Source organism: Mizuhopecten yessoensis, unplaced genomic scaffold (assembly GCF_002113885.1).
Source record: "Mizuhopecten yessoensis strain PY_sf001 unplaced genomic scaffold, ASM211388v2 scaffold1171, whole genome shotgun sequence".
NCBI classification, from domain to species: Eukaryota; Metazoa; Mollusca; class Bivalvia; order Pectinida; family Pectinidae; genus Mizuhopecten; species Mizuhopecten yessoensis.
Window position 1 is genome coordinate 341,986 of NW_018403913.1, and position 18,260 is coordinate 360,245.

An 18,260-nucleotide genomic window follows, 5' to 3' on the forward strand; every position below is an offset into this window, starting at 1 on the left:
TGAAGCAGCCAATGAAATTCTACTACAGGTCAATCTATCTGGCCCCAGAAGAGATGGCGTCGATTGGAGTAAGTACAACTTAAACAAGTTTACTACGTCGATTTTCAGATGTTTTTGATTTGAAATTTGTACTTTTTAATGACACGGTATGTTATAAGTATGCTACAGATGACGGAAACGTGGTCATTATTTACTGTTAGGCAATCACAGTGTGTAAATTTATCAGAAACATCACGGACTTGACACTGACACCCCCTCCTCTGGTTCGGGGTCACCGTAACGTTGTTTATTTTCTTCAACTTCGATAAACAGGTGATTTTTAAATGTAACACCAGCAAAAAGTTCTCCTCACTACGAATTGCGTTGGCTTACCAGTGCACCCTTACTTTTAATGACAGATGGACGACCACACGGTTAACATATAAATATGAAACGGCTATGCCGACAGTCAAACCGAACGTAATTGGCACGTTTCTCTTTGCACTGTCGCGCGCGTCCTGCTGAGGTGAAATCGTCCCAGAGGCCCTTACAGGGGAAACTTGTCTACCAATGATCTTGTTGTGCCTCCTTGTTGCAGTATAAGACGATTTTTGTAATTCAAAACAGTTAACAGAAAATGTTCCCAAAAAATTACGAAAGCTACAATTAAACTATTAGTTTTAATTAATAGTATCAGATAATTTTATCAGCAGTCATTATTTAGTTGGCTAGATCTGTCTGAAGGTGTAACTTTGGTTTGGTAGACTGTCCAAGGAAATGTGTCCATACTTGGAAGTAAGGTATTTCCTAGTTGGAGGGGGGCTGAATACCTTCATGAGGTTAAATTGGTGTACATTCAGTTACATACAGATACCCGAGTCTTGGTGCAGTCTTTTTTTCAAGAGGTGTGATATCAATAATAGTGTCAATTTTTCAACACTGAAAGGGGGGATAATGGGGGAGGGGGGCTTGGGCAGTGTAATTAATAACAACTAAAATTGCCAATCCAGAAATAAAAATATATAATTCCGATAAGCTTGTTACGATCAGAATAATCTAAATCATGAAATATTAATGTGCATATATTAATGTAAGGGTGCGACCACACCAAAAGGAGCTGGCGGGACTGGGGTGTCACACCACAAATTTAAATGCTATCTAAGTCTGTGGTCACATGATAGATGCAGTCTATATATAACATTAATTATGTTTAGTCATTGGCAGGGGGCCCGGGTGTCACATACTCTTGTGACAGCCCCCAATTGGATATGCCTCTATTAATAGCCAAGATTTTGTGTTGTATTCGTCAAACTACTAAGCACTTGTTTGTTCAAACTCAAACTTCAAACCTACGAAATTTTAAGTACATGTATATCCTCAGCAATTTTTAAAAATATTCATGTTATCTTATTTTAGCATAAAATTGCAGCACTACCATCACTGTTAAGTATTTGCTGTTTGAACTTATCACAAGACCTGGATGAATAATTACTTCAGTGAAAAGAAAGTTGGTCTGAACAGATAATTAAAGTTTGGGCCTGCTTTTATGACCTCAAATTTATAATTGACTAGATTTTGTTACATATATATTCATATACAAATTGTCAATGAAGCTTTTGTTTTATGAGTGTGGTTTTGTAGCAAACAATTACATAAAAACAATGAGTGTTGATTAATTTCTAGGCCAAGGGGCCATCACACTCTAAAAGGACCCCGATAGTGACACAACGGATGCAGCAGTTTAAACAGCGTTCCCATGGTGACATGACAACACAGAAGCAGCACCGTTGTGAGACCAAGGGCTGTGACAAAGCCTTCACAAGTCTGCCAGGACTCAAGTACCATAGAAACACCAGCCATAGTCGCAGGAACCAAAAGTTCCATTGTCACCTGTGTCATAACTCATTCAAAAGGTAAGTAACATCACCATAGTTACGTACCAACAGTTCTATTGTCACCTGTGTCACAACTCATTCAAAAGGTAAGTTACACCGCTGTAGTCACACACAAACATTTCTATTGTCACTGGTGTCACAACTTGTCCAAAAGGTAAGCAACACCGCTGTAGTCACACACCAACATTTCCATTGTCACCTGTGTCACATCTCGTCCAAAAGGTAAGTATTACACCACTGTAGTCACACACCAACAGTTCTATTGTCACTGATGTCACAACTCATTCAAAAGGTTAGTTACATCACCATAGTCACACACCAACAGTTCTAATGTCACTGGTGTCACAACTCATTCAAAAGGTTAGTTACATCACCATAGTTGTCACCTGTGTCACATCTCGTCCAAAAGGTAAGTATTACACCACTGTAGTCACACCCCAACAGTTCTATTGTCACTGATGTCACAACTCATTCAAAAGGTAAATAGCATCACCATAGTCACACACCAACAGTTCTAATGTCACTGGTGTCACAACTCATTCAAAAGGTTAGTTACATCACCATAGTTGTCACCTGTGTCACATCTCGTCCAAAAGGTAAGTATTACACCACTGTAGTCACACACCAACAGTTCTATTGTCACTGATGTCACTACTCATTCAAAAGGTAAGTAGCATCACCAAAGTTACGTACCAACAGTTCTATTGTCACTGGTGACACAACTTATTCAAAAGGTAAGTAACACCACTGTAGTCACACACAAACAGTTCTATTGTCACTGGTGACACAACTCATTCAAAAGGTAAGTAGCATCACCAAAGTTACGTACCAACAGTTCTATTGTCACTGGTGTCACAACTCATTCAAAAGGTAAGTAACATCACCATAGTCACACACCAACAGTTCAATTGTCACTGGTGTCACAACTCATTCAAAAGGTAAGTAGAATCACCAAAGTTACGTACCAACAGTTCTATTGTCACTGGTGTCAAAACTCATTCAAAAGGTTAGTTACATCACCATAGTCACACACCAACAGTTCTATTGTCACTGATGTCACAACTCATTCAAAAGGTAAGTAACACCGCTGTAGTCATTCACCAACAGTTCTATTTTCACCTGTGTCAGAACTCATTTAAAAGGTAAGTAACACCTCTATATTCACATACCAACAGTTAAATTGTAACCTGTGTCACAACTCTATCAAAAGGTTAGGAACACAGCTATAGAGATACACCTACAGTTCCATTGTCACTGGTGTCACAACTCATTCAAAAGGTTAGTTACATCACCATAGTCACACACCAACAGTTCTATTGTCACTGATGTCACAACTCATTCAAAAGGTAAGCAACATCACCATAGTCACACACCAACAGTTCTATTGTCACTGGTGTCACAACTCAGTCAAAAGGTTAGTTACATCACCATAGTCACACACAACAGTTCTATTGTCACTGGTGTCACAACTCAGTCAAAAGGTTAGTTACATCACCATAGTCACACACAACAGTTCTATTGTCACTGGTGTCACAACTCAGTCAAAAGGTTAGTTACATCACCATAGTCACACACCTACAGTTCCATTGTCACTGGTGTCACAACTCCTTCAAAAGGTTAGTTACATCACCATAGTCACACACAACAGTTCTATTGTCACTGGTGTCACAACTCAGTCAAAAGGTTAGTTACATCACCATAGTCACACCCCAACAGTTCTATTGTCACTGATGTCACAACTCATTCAAAAGGTAAGCAACATCACCATAGTCACACACCAACAGTTCTATTGTCCCTGATGTCACAACTCATTCAAAAGGTTAGTTACATCACCATAGCCACACACCAACAGTTCCATTGTCACTGGTGTCACAACTCATTCAAACCCCCACCCACATTCTTTGTTGGCAACTATATATGATCTGGGCCTCTTGGGTTCTCTAAATCTGTCACAGTGCACTTGTGAACAAGACTCTTTATATGGCCTCTGTGATAAAATGTTAAATAGTGTTCTTTCTTAATTATGTCTACATTGTAGTGTATAAACTCTACGTAATTTATCTAGATACTTGTCATTACAATATTTAACTCATGTATATATTGGATGTGTATGTTTGCCTGCAGTGCTAATGGTCTGAAGTACCACACGGAGAATAAGAAGGCAAAATGTCACGAGGAAGGCGGGGCACAAAGGCCATGTTCCTGTTGTCCAGAGGTTGAGGCTGACACCACCACTGGTCATCAGTCTGGGGTTTCGGATAGCGAGGGCGACGGCCAGACTGACAGGGCTTACCAAATCAATACAGAAAACAGTATCCAGGATCGGGATATTTTGTGTTTCACAGGACTCATAGATACACTAAGGAGTGAAACTGGCCTCACAGAGACAGATACTGAAGGTAAGAGAAGTGACCAATGTGGTCAGGTGTGATACTCACCACACCAGGCTGTACCGGTAACTAAAGGTAAGGGAATGAAGTGACCAATATGGTCAGGGTTGAGACTGACCTCTAAAGGCTTAACTGGTAACTAAAGGTAAGATAATTAAAAGTGACCAATATGATCAGGGTTGAGACTGACCTTTAAAGGCTTAACTGGTAACTAAAGGTAAGATAATTAAAAGTGACCAATATGGTCAGGGTTGAGACTGACCTCTAAAGGCTGTAATTGGTAACTAAAGGTAAGATACTTAAAAGTGACCAATATGGTCAGGGTATGGACTGACCTCTGAAGGTTGTAACTGGAAACTAAAGGTAAGATACTTAAAAGTGACCAATATGGTCAGGGTATGGACTGACCTCTGAAGGCTGTAACTGGAAGCAAGGGAATAGAGTTTAAGTGACTAATATTTAGTCCGGTTCGGGACTAATCTCTACAAGCAGTAACTCCCTAGAGGATAGAGGATGAAGCTAACATTTCTCGCACCCCAGACAGAATATCCAACGTCATACCCCATGCTAGATTTTTCTATCTCGTCCGATCTGTCGTGTACCTTTACGTGACATTTTGCGGAATTTTTAAACTGCGATGTATTCATCCGCGTGTTACCTGTTTGAAATTGACAATTTTCATTATAAATGTTCTGTTTTGTCATTATATGTATAGTTTTTATGTTGTTAGATATTTGATGTTGTAGATAAAATATAATCTACACCGTGAATTACATTGTAATCTATGTAAGGACAGACAACATTTTTACGCGGAAGCATTCAAATGTAGCGAAAGTAGTGAAGAGGTCATTATCATTTGCGGCCGAAGGCGGGATACTTGTAGTTTTTAGCAAAATAGAAAAAAAAATCGAACTAAAAGGTGCGAGAAAAAAACCCAATTACCTACTGTAGCTGATTAAGATCGGGTTATCTCAGTCTCGGGCTAAGAATCTGTAACATCCCAACCTCAGCTTACGCCTCAATTGGGACTTTGTTACAGAATCTTAAACCTCGACTGAGATAACCCGATCTCATTCAGTTACAGGTAATAGATTTTATTATTCTCTGGTATGGTAATGCGGATATATAGGACAGAGTGACCGATATGATGAGGGTTGGAAATGACAGAGTGACCGATATGATGAGGGTTGGAAATGACCATCAACAGGCAGTACCTTCTACGAGATAGAAGGATGCAGTCACTTTAACTAAACTATATGCTTACTTTACTAAATCCTGCTTATAAAGTGAGGTTTGCACTCCTTATGAAATTTTAACATGTCACGTTCGTATGTAGATTAACACAGATAAGACCTAGACATAAGCTTACTACATCATATAAAATAGCGAATTGGGTATGTATTTTCTGCTGCACTGTGCAGTTGTGGTCGCATAAACACGACGCCTGTTAACTTACATAACATGTTCAAGTATTTCCTGCAAAAGATTGCATCATTTCTATTTTAAGAGGTCACCATTAGTCACCATTATTAATGTTCTATCCGGAGTGGTATCGCTCGATATACAACACTGCATGGTTTGACGTGGCCAGATACTAAAGGATGAAGGTGTAGTGTTTAGTTGATGGGAAGAGTACAGTATAGCAGAACATCGAGAATGAACATAACCTGTACATATTATTAAGGATTTACACTTTGCCAGAAATGGTAATGACCTTGTTCTGAAAAACAGTTATTAGAGATTAAAGGATGGAGTGGCAAATATAGTGAGGGATTCAGACTGACTTCTACAGGAGATACCTTTTAAGAGGTAAACTGATGGAGTGATCAATGCTGTGCTGGAACTGACCAGAAACAGGCAGTAACTATAGGTAAGGGGATGTAGTGCCCATTATTATGGTCAGGTGTGAGTCTGACCACAACGGGCAGTAAATATAGATAAGGGGATGGAGTGACGATTATGGTCAGGTGTGAGACTGACCACAACAGGCAGTAACTATAGGAAAGGGGATGGAATGACGATTATGGTAATTAAGGTGTGAGACTGACCACAACAGGCAGTAACTATAGGTAAGAGGATGGAGTGACCATTATGGTCAAGTGTGAGACTGACCTCAGTAGACAGTAACTATAGGTAAGGGGATGGAAAGACGATTATGGTCAGGTGTGAGACTGGCCACAATGGGCAGTAACTATAGGTAAGGGATGGATTGACAATTATTGTCAGGTGTAAGACTGACCACAACAGACAGTAACTATAGGTAAGGGGATGGAAAGACGATTATGGTCAGGTGTGAGACTAACCACATTAGGCGGTAACTTTAGGTAAGGGGATGAATTGACAATTATTGTCAGGTGTGAGACTGGCCACAACCGGCAGTAACTATAGGTTAGACAGGTTTCATCAAGAAATAAGAATAAGGAGTGACCAATATCTGACTGTGTTTTGATCTACATTAATTACTGGACATTGATTTTCATTTTGATTTAACATGATAAACATGTACGTTATTTTGCTTTACCAATGAGTGTGTAGAGACTGTCTGCATGTCACATCAACATACCCTGTCTCTTGCATACACACGTAAGCACGCATACACTACACACATGGAGGCATGTCTTTGAATGACCTTAGCTGTTAATAGGACATTAAACAAAATTAAACCCAAAGTCTTCATGTGACCAGAGGAGTGCTGTCTAGACATTAAACCCAATAAAGCATAAATAGTTGAAATAAAGAAAAACATTTACTTTATAAATTTCTTTATACATTTCAGAATCTGGAAAGAAAGTGCCCCCTCCTCTTCAACTTTTGGAGGATACAAGAATGAAGGATACTGGCAAGGAGCAGCAATTAGGACGTGGGGTGGCATGTAAACTACAATCGGGGTTCAGGACAAACACTCAGGCATCAATGGACATAACTCCCACAGAGATGGGAGCTGGTGCTGACATGCTGAAAGAGTTTGCAATCATTGCCACAAGCCCCCAGAGCCCTTTGATGCAGACTGCACAGCCCTTCTGCTGGGACAAGTACATACAAGCTGAGAAATCAAAGTAGGCATTGCTTATAAATATTTGAACAGCTTATTTACTGTCATAATTATAATTTCTCCAGGTAAATTTGACCTGAAAACAATCCCTTTTCTGTTTAACTTCAAAATAAAATTCCAATATTTATAGAAGAGGTGGCTATGTAATTTCATATCATACAACATATCATACAACATATATCAGCAAAAGCTAAGGTCCATTTAACTTGTTCACCCCTGAAATTTCAAAATGAACTATTCTAACATTTGAATTGGAAGAGTTCAAATGAGTCTTCAGTGGTGAATGATGTAATGACTTTAACCTATATGTTGATAACCCTATATAAGTTTGTTTGTGTCACATGGAAAAGATAGTGTAAGATGTATGTTGCTGTATAGATCTGTTGTGACCGAGGACAAGAAGATGGGAGAAGGCAGGTTTACAGGTTACCATGGGAACAACGCAGGTTACACAGACAGAAACCTTGTCAAATATGATGATCCAGTCCCAGAACAGGAGGTGGGCAGTTATCACAGGTACATATTTAATAACTATAACCCCTGAAACAATGTGTAGAGGTGCATGAAGTAAGGAATTTGCACTTAAAATATTTGTATAAGCCCGTCAAATTTGACGGGAGTATTCTGGTATGGCGTCCGTCCGTCCAGCATAAACTTTTGTTTGTCCGGCAATCTCCTCCTACATTTTTCAACCGATCTCTTTGAAACTTGGTATACATTATAATCATGATATGAAGTTGTGTCTCCCTTAAAAGAATTTTGATTCGACAATTTTTTCAAAATTAATTGCCCTTTGTATATTTCAGTATTTGATTTTTATCTGGCAATCCCCTCCTACATTTTTCAACGGATCTCTTTGAAACTTGGTATACATTATAATCATGATATGAAGTTGTGTCTCAATAAAAAGAATTTTGATTCGACGATTTTTGCAAAAGTTATTGCCCTTTGTTCATTTTAGTATTTGATTTTTTGTCAGGAGATTTTCTCCTACACTTTTTATAGCATGTCAGCTAACCACTCTTAGAATGATGCAGATCTTATTTCAATGTAAGAAAGTATATAACACTATATGGCAGTCGACGGGCGTATATTGTTCTGCCCCGCGATACTCTTGTTCCTGTAGTTATGGCCTTTGAAACTTTAACTTTAATTTCTGCTCCAAAAACCTTTAAGTGTAGGCTCAAAGGCCATAAAGGATTGTGGTGTTATCTCTTTGTGAGCTAGCTCACAGTTTCTCTAGTTCATATTTTAATGTTTGTAAAACATGGAGACTGTTCTTGTTTCATTTAACCATTAAACTGGGTTGCTATGACATTAAAGACTAGGTGAATGACACTGCTCATTATGGTTTGTTTTCCTGCATAGCCGTTACATTTAAAGTGAATGTCATCTGGCTTTGGTAGGGTTAATTATACATAGTTGTAGCTCCTTATTCCGTCTTTGCGTATTGCAGAGTTATCTTCTCCTGTGAGCAGGTATTGATTGTTACGTCAATGGTTTGTGTGAGAAAATTACGTCGTTTTCTCAAAAAATGATGACGTTACTCTAACAAACATATGACGTAACAATCAATACCTGCTCACAAGAGAAGATAATACGAAAAGATAATACGAAAAGACGGAATAGTGGTTAACATATATATACATGTATTTCAGTATTTTTATTGTCAGTGATTTTTCAGTGACAGTTGCATGTATACAGCTTGCACCTGAAGGTTCGTAGGGGATATTTTATATGTCAGCACTAGCTTTGTCAGTCACGTTATAAAGTCGATGTAGACCTTTTGATCCTGTAATGACCTTCAATGAACTGGTCTTGTTGTAGTGATCAGAGTGGGGACGGCAGTGACCCTCGAGTGACTTCGTCTTCACCCTTCCCAGGATCCAACTCTGTTGACGGGGACTGGTCCCACAAATGGCCAACAGCTGTCTGGCAGTGTTTTGTCAAAGGTGAGTTATCCGTGAAAATTCAAGCAAAGATGTCATATTTTTACTGCAGTGCATCAGTTCAGTAAACCATTATGAAACCTTCAAACCTTTGTTGCAATTCTATGTTCAGACTTATAATGTGACCCTGTATTTAGGCATTATAAGAAGGGTTGTTTGGAATTTGTTTACCGCAATATGTATTTGCTGTAGTGGTTAATATTCTTAACTCAGATATTTATAGTTTTTTGGTGATACGTTAATGTCCCCACCATTTTATTGGGGGAGGTAAAATAGTGTTACCGGTGATACCTATGTCCATTCTGTCTGGTCCCATCGTGTTGCGATTTATAAATGTAATTCAAACTCTGCTGACTTCATTCTTAACAAATGACATCAAAGTTTATGCAAAGGTCGAGTATGAGAATACCTAGAAAGAGTTTGTATTTCAGGGTCCCAAATGATTGTCGATGTCCGATGTTTTTATATAACTGTTGTGTTGTAGATTTAAATCCAAATGATTATATCTGTGACCAAATTTTCAGGGTTTGATACCCACAAAAATTATGCTAGGTTTACATTATGTTCCAAGCTGCCACGGCAGTCCTGTTTGCCCGAAATGTAGTGTGTTGTGGGATTTTGGCAATATTTTCTCTGTATTCAAGTTTTATTAGGTCTTGCTAAGTTTTCTCAAAGTCTATCACGGTGTATGTAACGGGCCATGAGGTGAAAGGTGCTGCTGAGTCCAGGAGGCCCAAGGCACACTACAGTTCTGCCCGCGTTCTACCCCAGAATTAAGCCAGTGCATTCCTTCCCGACCTGTCACGTTCTGATGGGGTCCATCACGTTTCTCACATTCTGATCAAGGTGTGACACGTTTTTCATGGTCTGTCAAGGCTTTCTACATATGAAACGTGTATGTGGAGCAGCTTTGGAGCATTTTTAAAACAAGGCCTCCCAAGCAATAGCAATAATTGTATCTTGAGACTCGTATGAAGCTCCCCTGCCAGGCCAGGCTTTTAAATACTCCCTCCCAGACCGGGCCTGCCATGTCGGACCGTAACTTTGATCGCAACCCGCTGTAGCGCGAGAGGCCCGTAAACAATCACAGGCCAGGATGCCCTGTGATTGAACGGGACGAAACAGCTACCATACACTCTAGCTTGCACTGAGAACTTTTGACAAAACGTGGCAAATAAGGACAAAACGTGAATGAAGCAACCCTGACAAAATGCGCACTTAACGCGGTAGAACATGACAAAATTAGAAAAGAATGTTAGATACCAGGGAAACACATGCTTCCCTTCCCACTACGGACCGCCTCATAGTTTAATTATGGCCTATTATGTACTGTCATGTTTTGTTGCATTTACCCAGTTTTACTTCGGCCTACTAGGTTTCTCATCTGCACCGTGACTGCTGTGGCAAATCTTTTGACAGTTTAAAAAATCTTACCCGCAATCACGGCCTGTCACATTTGCACATCATGTCCCCCTACGTTGTCTCACGTTCATCCCGTTTTGTCAACAGAATGTAAACCTAGCATTATGGTTGATGGTTCAATCACAGTTTCAATTGGGGTTTTTGAACATCTTACAAACCAAGTAAGGTATATTTGATTATTGATGAAGTCAATGATTGTCCATTGAATTGGTTTCAAAATCATTTTCCCTCTTTTTGACCTATGGCTATCGAATAGGATATGTAAGTATGCACTTTAGGTGTTGTGGTGTGTGACACATTCAACTGTTTGATCACCATTTTTTATTCACAAGTTTATTTGATTCAGATAAACTTAATTGTTGTGATAAAGTGTTTATCTTGTTAGATAAATAGATCATTATTCAGGTACCATGAGTCCTGATTAACTGCCTTTACTGCCTACTGTCTGATACAGAGGCAAGTGAAATTTGTAATCATGGCAGGCAATTTGAGCCTATATATAGTGTACATGTTAAATATAAACCCTAGTACTTAAAAAGACTTTCACAATGACATCCCTGTAAAAAAAAAATCATACTCAACCACTTTAATACCTGACCAATAAATAGAGAATATGTGATTTTTTCTCAGAAGTGCTCTGAAACAAAACATTTCATTTAGTGGGAGTTATTTCCCTTACATTCAGTAGGATTCATCTCCCTTGGAAGAATTTATTCCCAATTCATACCATTGTATTTGCTTATACTGTTTGGAAATATGAAATATATTGTACTCAGGTATGTCTACATCTATACATACATAGATACATAGATTACATTACTAGATTTCCACACAGACGAAACAACTTGATTTCTAGACATTGTAAAATTATGACAGATAGTTCATACCTTTACCTTCTGACCAACATAACCAGCGCATCTGATACATGTATGTATTCCAGTAACATAGAACCACAAATTATATATATACAAGTGAAGAATTTATTTTCCTCATGCCCTGCGGTAATAATACAATGTATGAATGTTAGCAATGTCTCATAAGTAATAATGGCATGAGTATGGTCTAATAACATACATTGTTGTATGCTTGCATATTACTTACATAAACAGGGAAATGTAATAACAACAGTGCAGACAATGAAACTGACACCTGCTTTTTGTTATTACATGTACTTCTGGGTAAAACATGATTGAAGTTAATGTGTGAATAATTAAACGTGTCCACATGTCAATAACTGTAACAGTCACCTTCTACTACTTAGCATAGGGACCACCTGTCTATAAAACCTTGTACTTATTGGTTGTCATGTGATGGTTTGGAAACAAAACTGGTTTGATTAAAAAGCTCATGTGCTTCAATCTAGGAAGGGTAGATTATATATTGGTCCCATTATTAGCTTACCGGGTCCAAAGGTCCAAGGTGAGCTTATGCCATACCGTGGCGTCCGTCGTCCGTCGTCCGTCCGTTGTCTGTCGTCCGTCCGTTGTCTGTCGTCCGTCCGTCGTCCATCCGTCAACAATTTCTTTAAACGACTTCTTCTTCTTAACCACTTATTGGAATTTAACTAAATTTGACGGGAAGCATCCTTAGGTGGTGGGGATTCAAAATTGTACAAATGGTGGGGCTGACCCCCAAGGGGCTGAGGGCTGGGCCAAAAGGGGACAATTTGGCTATACTGCTATAAACGACTTCTTCCGTAAAACTATACCATGGATATTGATCATATTTGGTCGGAAGCATTCATGGGAGGCAGGGATTTAAAATTGTACAAATGGTGGGGCTGACCCCCTGAGCTAAGGGGTGGGGCCATTTTTTTTTTTTACTTGGAAATGGTTGAGGTCCCCACCATATAACCATATATATACAATTGCTGAGTATAACCAGAGGAATGCACATTTGCTTCCAGGATGGCTCCAGGGTCTGGCCCCACCCTTGGAGACTTAACCCTGAGTCATTACTTTGAAACGGTTAAGATCCCCACCCCAAAACTATATATACAAATGCTGGGCAAAAAGAGACAAATGCAGTCATGATATTAGAATTTATCCTGGGGTCTGGCCACAACCCTAGGGACCTAGTTTCTGAGTCACAGCTTGGAAACAGTTGAGATCCCCACCCTATAACCATACATAAAATTGCTGGGCATAAAAAATCAAATACAGATATGCTACAAGGATTGGCCTTGAGGTCTGGCATATTCCCTTGGATCTCGTTTGGAGAATATTTTGCCATGATTGCTTAGATATCCAGGTGAGCGATACAGGCCCTCTGGGCCTCTTGTATGTATGAATTTTGGAGTTTTTATATTTAATGTAAGATGCTTATGTTTGGTGTTTTTATTTTATTTCATTTTTTAAAATTAGATTGCTATGACTTTCGCTGTGTTGTGTTGCATGTATAGATGTTGGCTTTTGTCACCTGTAAAATGATGTCCTTTCATGAATATAATCATATTTCATCATGACTTTACTTGTTTTTTTACAAGTGTCTGTAATTCATTATACTGTATTGGAATAAAAGTTCTTAATATTTGTGCATTTTGTACAGATGTATTTTTTTTTACATTTGTGCTATAGAACTTTAAATGTGCATATTGATATTAATAGCCTGTGATAGAAGTGAAATGTTTACAAAGTACAGTTGTTGACTGTGCTCGAGGGTGACACATATTTTGTTGGTCCAGAAGGCCAGACTGCCTGTCAAAGTAAAGCCTAGAGCAACAATAATTTCATAAATCTTATAGGTTTATCAATACAACGTTTGGCTGTGGTAAAGATACCGTTATATATATGTAACTATTTCATAGGAACAATGGTTCACTTTGTTGATGATAATGGAGTCTGGACAAGTGTGGAGGAACTTGCCCGGCATGAGGAGCTGTCACAGCAGGCCTGCAGACAGGGAACAACTCCAAGGTAAGGTGGCAGGGTGAATTGTCCCAAAGTTATAGACAGCAAACAGGTCCCATGTAAGATGACATGATAAATTGCAACACCTCTAATACTCCAACATCTGCACCTGTTTTAATTTACTTCCTTGACTGACAAAATTCTGCATCTGTAATTGTGTCCATGGTGGTATTTTACTGAGGCTGTCTTACAACTCTTGGCTGCTATGCTTTACTTTTATGTTATATTTGACAGCTACGCCCCTAACATTAACTGTCTGCTTGTTACACTTTAGATCTATGCCTGTAACAGTTTGTTATATTTGACAGCTACGCCCCTAACGGCCTGCTGCTGAAGGACATACAGTGCAGACAGCCAGAGACCACCAATCTCCTTTTCTCAGCTAAGGTCAAGGGTCAGTCAGATGTGCTGGTCCAGTGTAAGACTGACCACCCCTTCTTTGTGAAAGACAAGGGTAAGATGACCGTAAGAGTATGTTATACCCCCTACTAAGTGAAGGAGGGTATATTCATGTAGATGTATTGTTGAACTATTTGTCAAAGTTTTGTTTAATGTTCGTCTCTCCTTATATATGATGCAACTAAAACTTTAAGAATAATATTAGTTATAATATATTTGAAAAAAGATAAGTTTTATTATTTATTGACGTTATACCACTGAAACTAAGTATTACAGTAATGTTCGCAAATGTCATTCTGTTGGACGCAAATCATAACTAGATGCTGTAGCCATTCTTTTTGATCTTTTTGATATGTGTACCTTTTGCAGTGTATTTTTGATTCAATTGTTCATATGAAGATCCCTTTGAAATGCATTTTCTAATTTTCCAGTCATGTAAATTTAGAGTGCTGCCAGGGCTTATCAGATTTATAATCTAATATTGATAGATATGGTATAATTGATTTTGCTAATTGTACAGTACCTAGATAACCTTTCCATGTTTACCTCAATCAGAATAAATCCAAAAAGTGACTTTTATCATAAATGTTTGTAACTATCATAACATGATTGTGATTCCTCTTCAGGATGGGCATCCCTGAATGACACAATGACAGCGGAGCACTATGGTATCCCTTGTAACCAACTGGAGATAGGTGACCTGTGTCTACCCCCATCCCATCCAGATGCTGCATTTAGCACATTCCAGAGGTAAAATGATGTCATGATAACCCAGCCATCACTGGTATGGTAATACATACAGCCTTTAAATTTGTTTAAAGGCAAGATTTGCCCAAATCCAGTCACTTCACTCTGCATTTACTCAATGCTAAACAGAACCGAAGGTTGATTTGTGATGATAGACCATGTTGGGTGTAATCATAGGTGCTGTTTAACTCATTCACCCCTGAGGACAGATTTGAACTCTTCCAATTCAAAGGTTGGAATAGTTCATTATAAAATTTCAGGGGTGAATGAGTAAAGCTCTGTTCTGCGTCTGTAATGATGAGTAATATAAAATTGCCCGATAGCAACTATGCAACTTCTGCAAACAAAATTCCCCTTCTATGTTGTCTTCTTTGAACATATTTTTGTGAGAGAATAAGTTTCACGTTTAAATTCAAATCTTTTGAGAATATTCATGTCTTTCAAAAGATTAAATTACTGTCAATATATTGAAATAGAATTCTCTCAATCAAGAGATCACAAAGAAAACTTTAGGCATAGTTCACAAAATAAAGAACATATGAAATAAAGTAATTTACAACTTAATTAAGTTTAACCTGTAACAGATAGTGAAATAAATGTCACCAGGCCACACTTGCACAAAACTTCTTAACTCCGTTCTCATTGCTTAAATCTGAGTATATGCTTAACTTTAAGCATATGCTCAACTTTTGGCTATCTTCAAAATTCTTAATACTCAATTCTTGGATTTTAAGCTGAGAATGGGCCAATATTTGAGGACGGTCCTTAGCATGCTTAAGTCTCAAGTCTCATTCTTAATTAGTCTCATTCTTAAATATGGCGGACATAAATCGAGCACTGCATCGTCCGCTTCAGAGAACTGTGTCAAGTCGAGTGAATTTTATTCAGAAGCAAAGCGGGTATCTTTAACATACTTTCATGGTAAGCCTAATCATTGATGCATATAGACCACTCAAAGACATACAGAAGCAGGTCCTTTCTGTTTTCACATCTGACAGCTGTGTGCGATAAGACAAAGGTTTTCGCCGCACATCATGCATTGGAGACACACTCCGGTCGCTACTGAGCTCGGCATTCCAACTCGACATCGAATGTCGATGTGTGCTGTTACCGCCAACTTTAAATATTTAAATATTTGCAACAGGACAAACACTTACTAAATAACGAGTTATAAATTCTATGTACTCGCAGTTCTGTCACCACAAACTTTCATAACGTAAACGACTGTCAGGGCCCCCTATCGGCGACCTCAATTGTTCAAAAGGTGATTAGCTTAATCACTGTGTAACGATAATTTTCAACCTTTAATAATTGTGTCAATAAACAAGATACAATCTCACAATTTTGCATGTAAATTCACTCTACTAAATATTTGATATCTGGAAAGTTGCACCTAATTCATTAGTTTTGTTTTGAAGTTACATAAAGATTAAAATTTGCGCCAATCACTAATTAAGCTAATCACCTTTTGAACAACTGGGCCCAGATTCAAGTCTTGTATTTCCTGCTTATGGTTTGATTTTTCATCCACAGTGAATCTATTAGTCCGAGCTACACATCCGCAGTATTTACCCTCAGCAGCATGGCACAGGTAAGCAAAACTGGCATATGTACTACTAGGTATAACAGCTAGGCTTCTGTATTAGCTCTTTTACAATTGGTAATTTCTTGGTGTTACACAGTTGTGACTCATGGTACATGTATAAGCTGTGCTGTAGCTATAAACTACTAGGTGTGACACAGGTAAGCTAAGGTGTCCAGTCTAGTAGACTAGAAACAACTAGGTGTGACACAGGTAAGATATGGTGTCCAGTCTAGTAGACTAGAAACAACTAGGTGTGACACAGGTAAGCTAAGGTGTCCGGTCTAGTGAAACTAGAAACTACTAGGTGTGACACAGGTAAGCTATGGTGTCAGGTCTAGTAAAACTAGAAACTACTAGGTGTGACACAGGTAAGGTATAATGTCAGGTCTAGTAAAACTAGAAACTACTAGGTGTGACACGGGTAAGCTATGGTGTCAGGTCTAGTAAAACTAGAAACTACTGGATGTGACACAGGTAAGCTATGGTGTCAGGTCTAGTGAAACTAGAAACTACTAGGTGTGACACAGGTAAGCTAAGGTGTCAGGTCTAGTAAAACTATAAACAACTAGGTGTGACACAGGTAAGCTATGGTGTCAGGTCTAGTAAAACTAGAAACTACCAGGTGTGACACAGGTAAGCTAAGGTGACAGGTCTAGTAAAACTAGAAACTACTAGGTGTGACACAGGTAAGCTATTGTGTCAGGTCTAGTAGACTTGAAACTGCTAGGTGTGACACAGGTAAGCTATGGTGTCAGGTCTAGTGAAACTAGAAACTACTAGGTGTGACACAGGTAAGTTATAGTGTCAGGTCTAGTGAAACTAGAAACTACTAGGTGTGACACAGGCACATGCAACTATCACTCTCCAGGTATTTCTGTTGATCTTTTGTCGGAATAATGTGACAAGATGTGGCATACATGTAGTCAAGCTCCCACTTCCACACTGTACAGCACATCAGCTTATTTACCACAAGCTTGTCATAGTTTGGAGGCACGGTAGTCTAGTGGTAGGAAGCCGGGCTCGTGACCGAAGGGTTGCGAGTTTCACTCAGGTCACAGCACTGTGTTGTTTCTTTGAGCAAGATACTTTACTCCGCTTGTTCCAGTCTACTTAGCTGTAAATGAGTATGTGGTTGGGTAGTGCTAGAATTGTAGAATGCTTGCTGTGAGGGCCGAAATGGCAGCACTGCCTGTATACTCCCCAGGGAGTTGAGAACGATATTGGCTGGTTGCAAAAGACACTATAACCACAGATAATAATTTGTGAACCGCTTTGAGACGACCTTCAAACTAGGATGTGATAAAGCGGTATATAAGGACCTCAAAGTATTAATATTATTAATTATAGTTTGGGTAACAACTGATGGCAGGATGTGTTTGTAAGCTTGAGCAAGACACTTTGTTTACCTCCATCTACCTAGATAAAAGTCCACTATCTTCAGTGTTGGGTACTAAAATATTCACACTAATAAATCACTTCTGATATGCAATAATGATGCTATCACCTTTGATATTGGGGGGGGGGGGTTGCTCTCCGTACACATATCTTCTCTGCACCCAAGGAATATGTCAGATGCAGATGATGCAAGTAGATGTCTTTATTGATGGTCAAAAGAATCATGCGATAGGTTATGAAGTTTTGGTGTAGGTCCTCGGTAATCTTTAAAGGGCAGGTATCAGATAAGCTTTATGTCACCCAAGTGTGGCCCTTGAATTTGGAAGATGTAAATCAACGAGCTTTCATGATTTAAAAGCCTGTCTCCAATTCCACATTGAAGTTCCTCAGAGGCACGGTATTTAACCAGAACTAATTTGAGGTAGGAATTTCAAATGTATGAAACACTTGCTGATTGGGTGATTTAGTTGTGTGAGCTCTATATTACAGTGTGCTGTTGTATTCTAATGGTATGGGACTACAAATGAACCATTGGAAA

At 38.8% G+C, this 18,260-nt stretch overlaps 1 protein-coding gene across 1 annotated transcript in view; it reads left to right on the forward strand.

Moving 5' to 3' along the window:
• Positions 1-18,260, forward strand: part of LOC110457867 (HMG box-containing protein 1-like) — a 28,797-nt gene continuing 10,537 nt past the window's right edge. The window contains exons 1-10 of the mRNA XM_021509319.1: positions 1-68; positions 1,663-1,892; positions 3,999-4,273; positions 7,041-7,320; positions 7,695-7,832; positions 9,144-9,268; positions 13,494-13,602; positions 13,905-14,050; positions 14,622-14,745; positions 16,276-16,333. Coding sequence (XP_021364994.1) covers positions 12-68; positions 1,663-1,892; positions 3,999-4,273; positions 7,041-7,320; positions 7,695-7,832; positions 9,144-9,268; positions 13,494-13,602; positions 13,905-14,050; positions 14,622-14,745; positions 16,276-16,333 — 1,542 coding nt within the window. The 5' untranslated portion in view covers positions 1-11. The remainder of the gene's footprint in view (positions 69-1,662; positions 1,893-3,998; positions 4,274-7,040; positions 7,321-7,694; positions 7,833-9,143; positions 9,269-13,493; positions 13,603-13,904; positions 14,051-14,621; positions 14,746-16,275; positions 16,334-18,260) is intronic.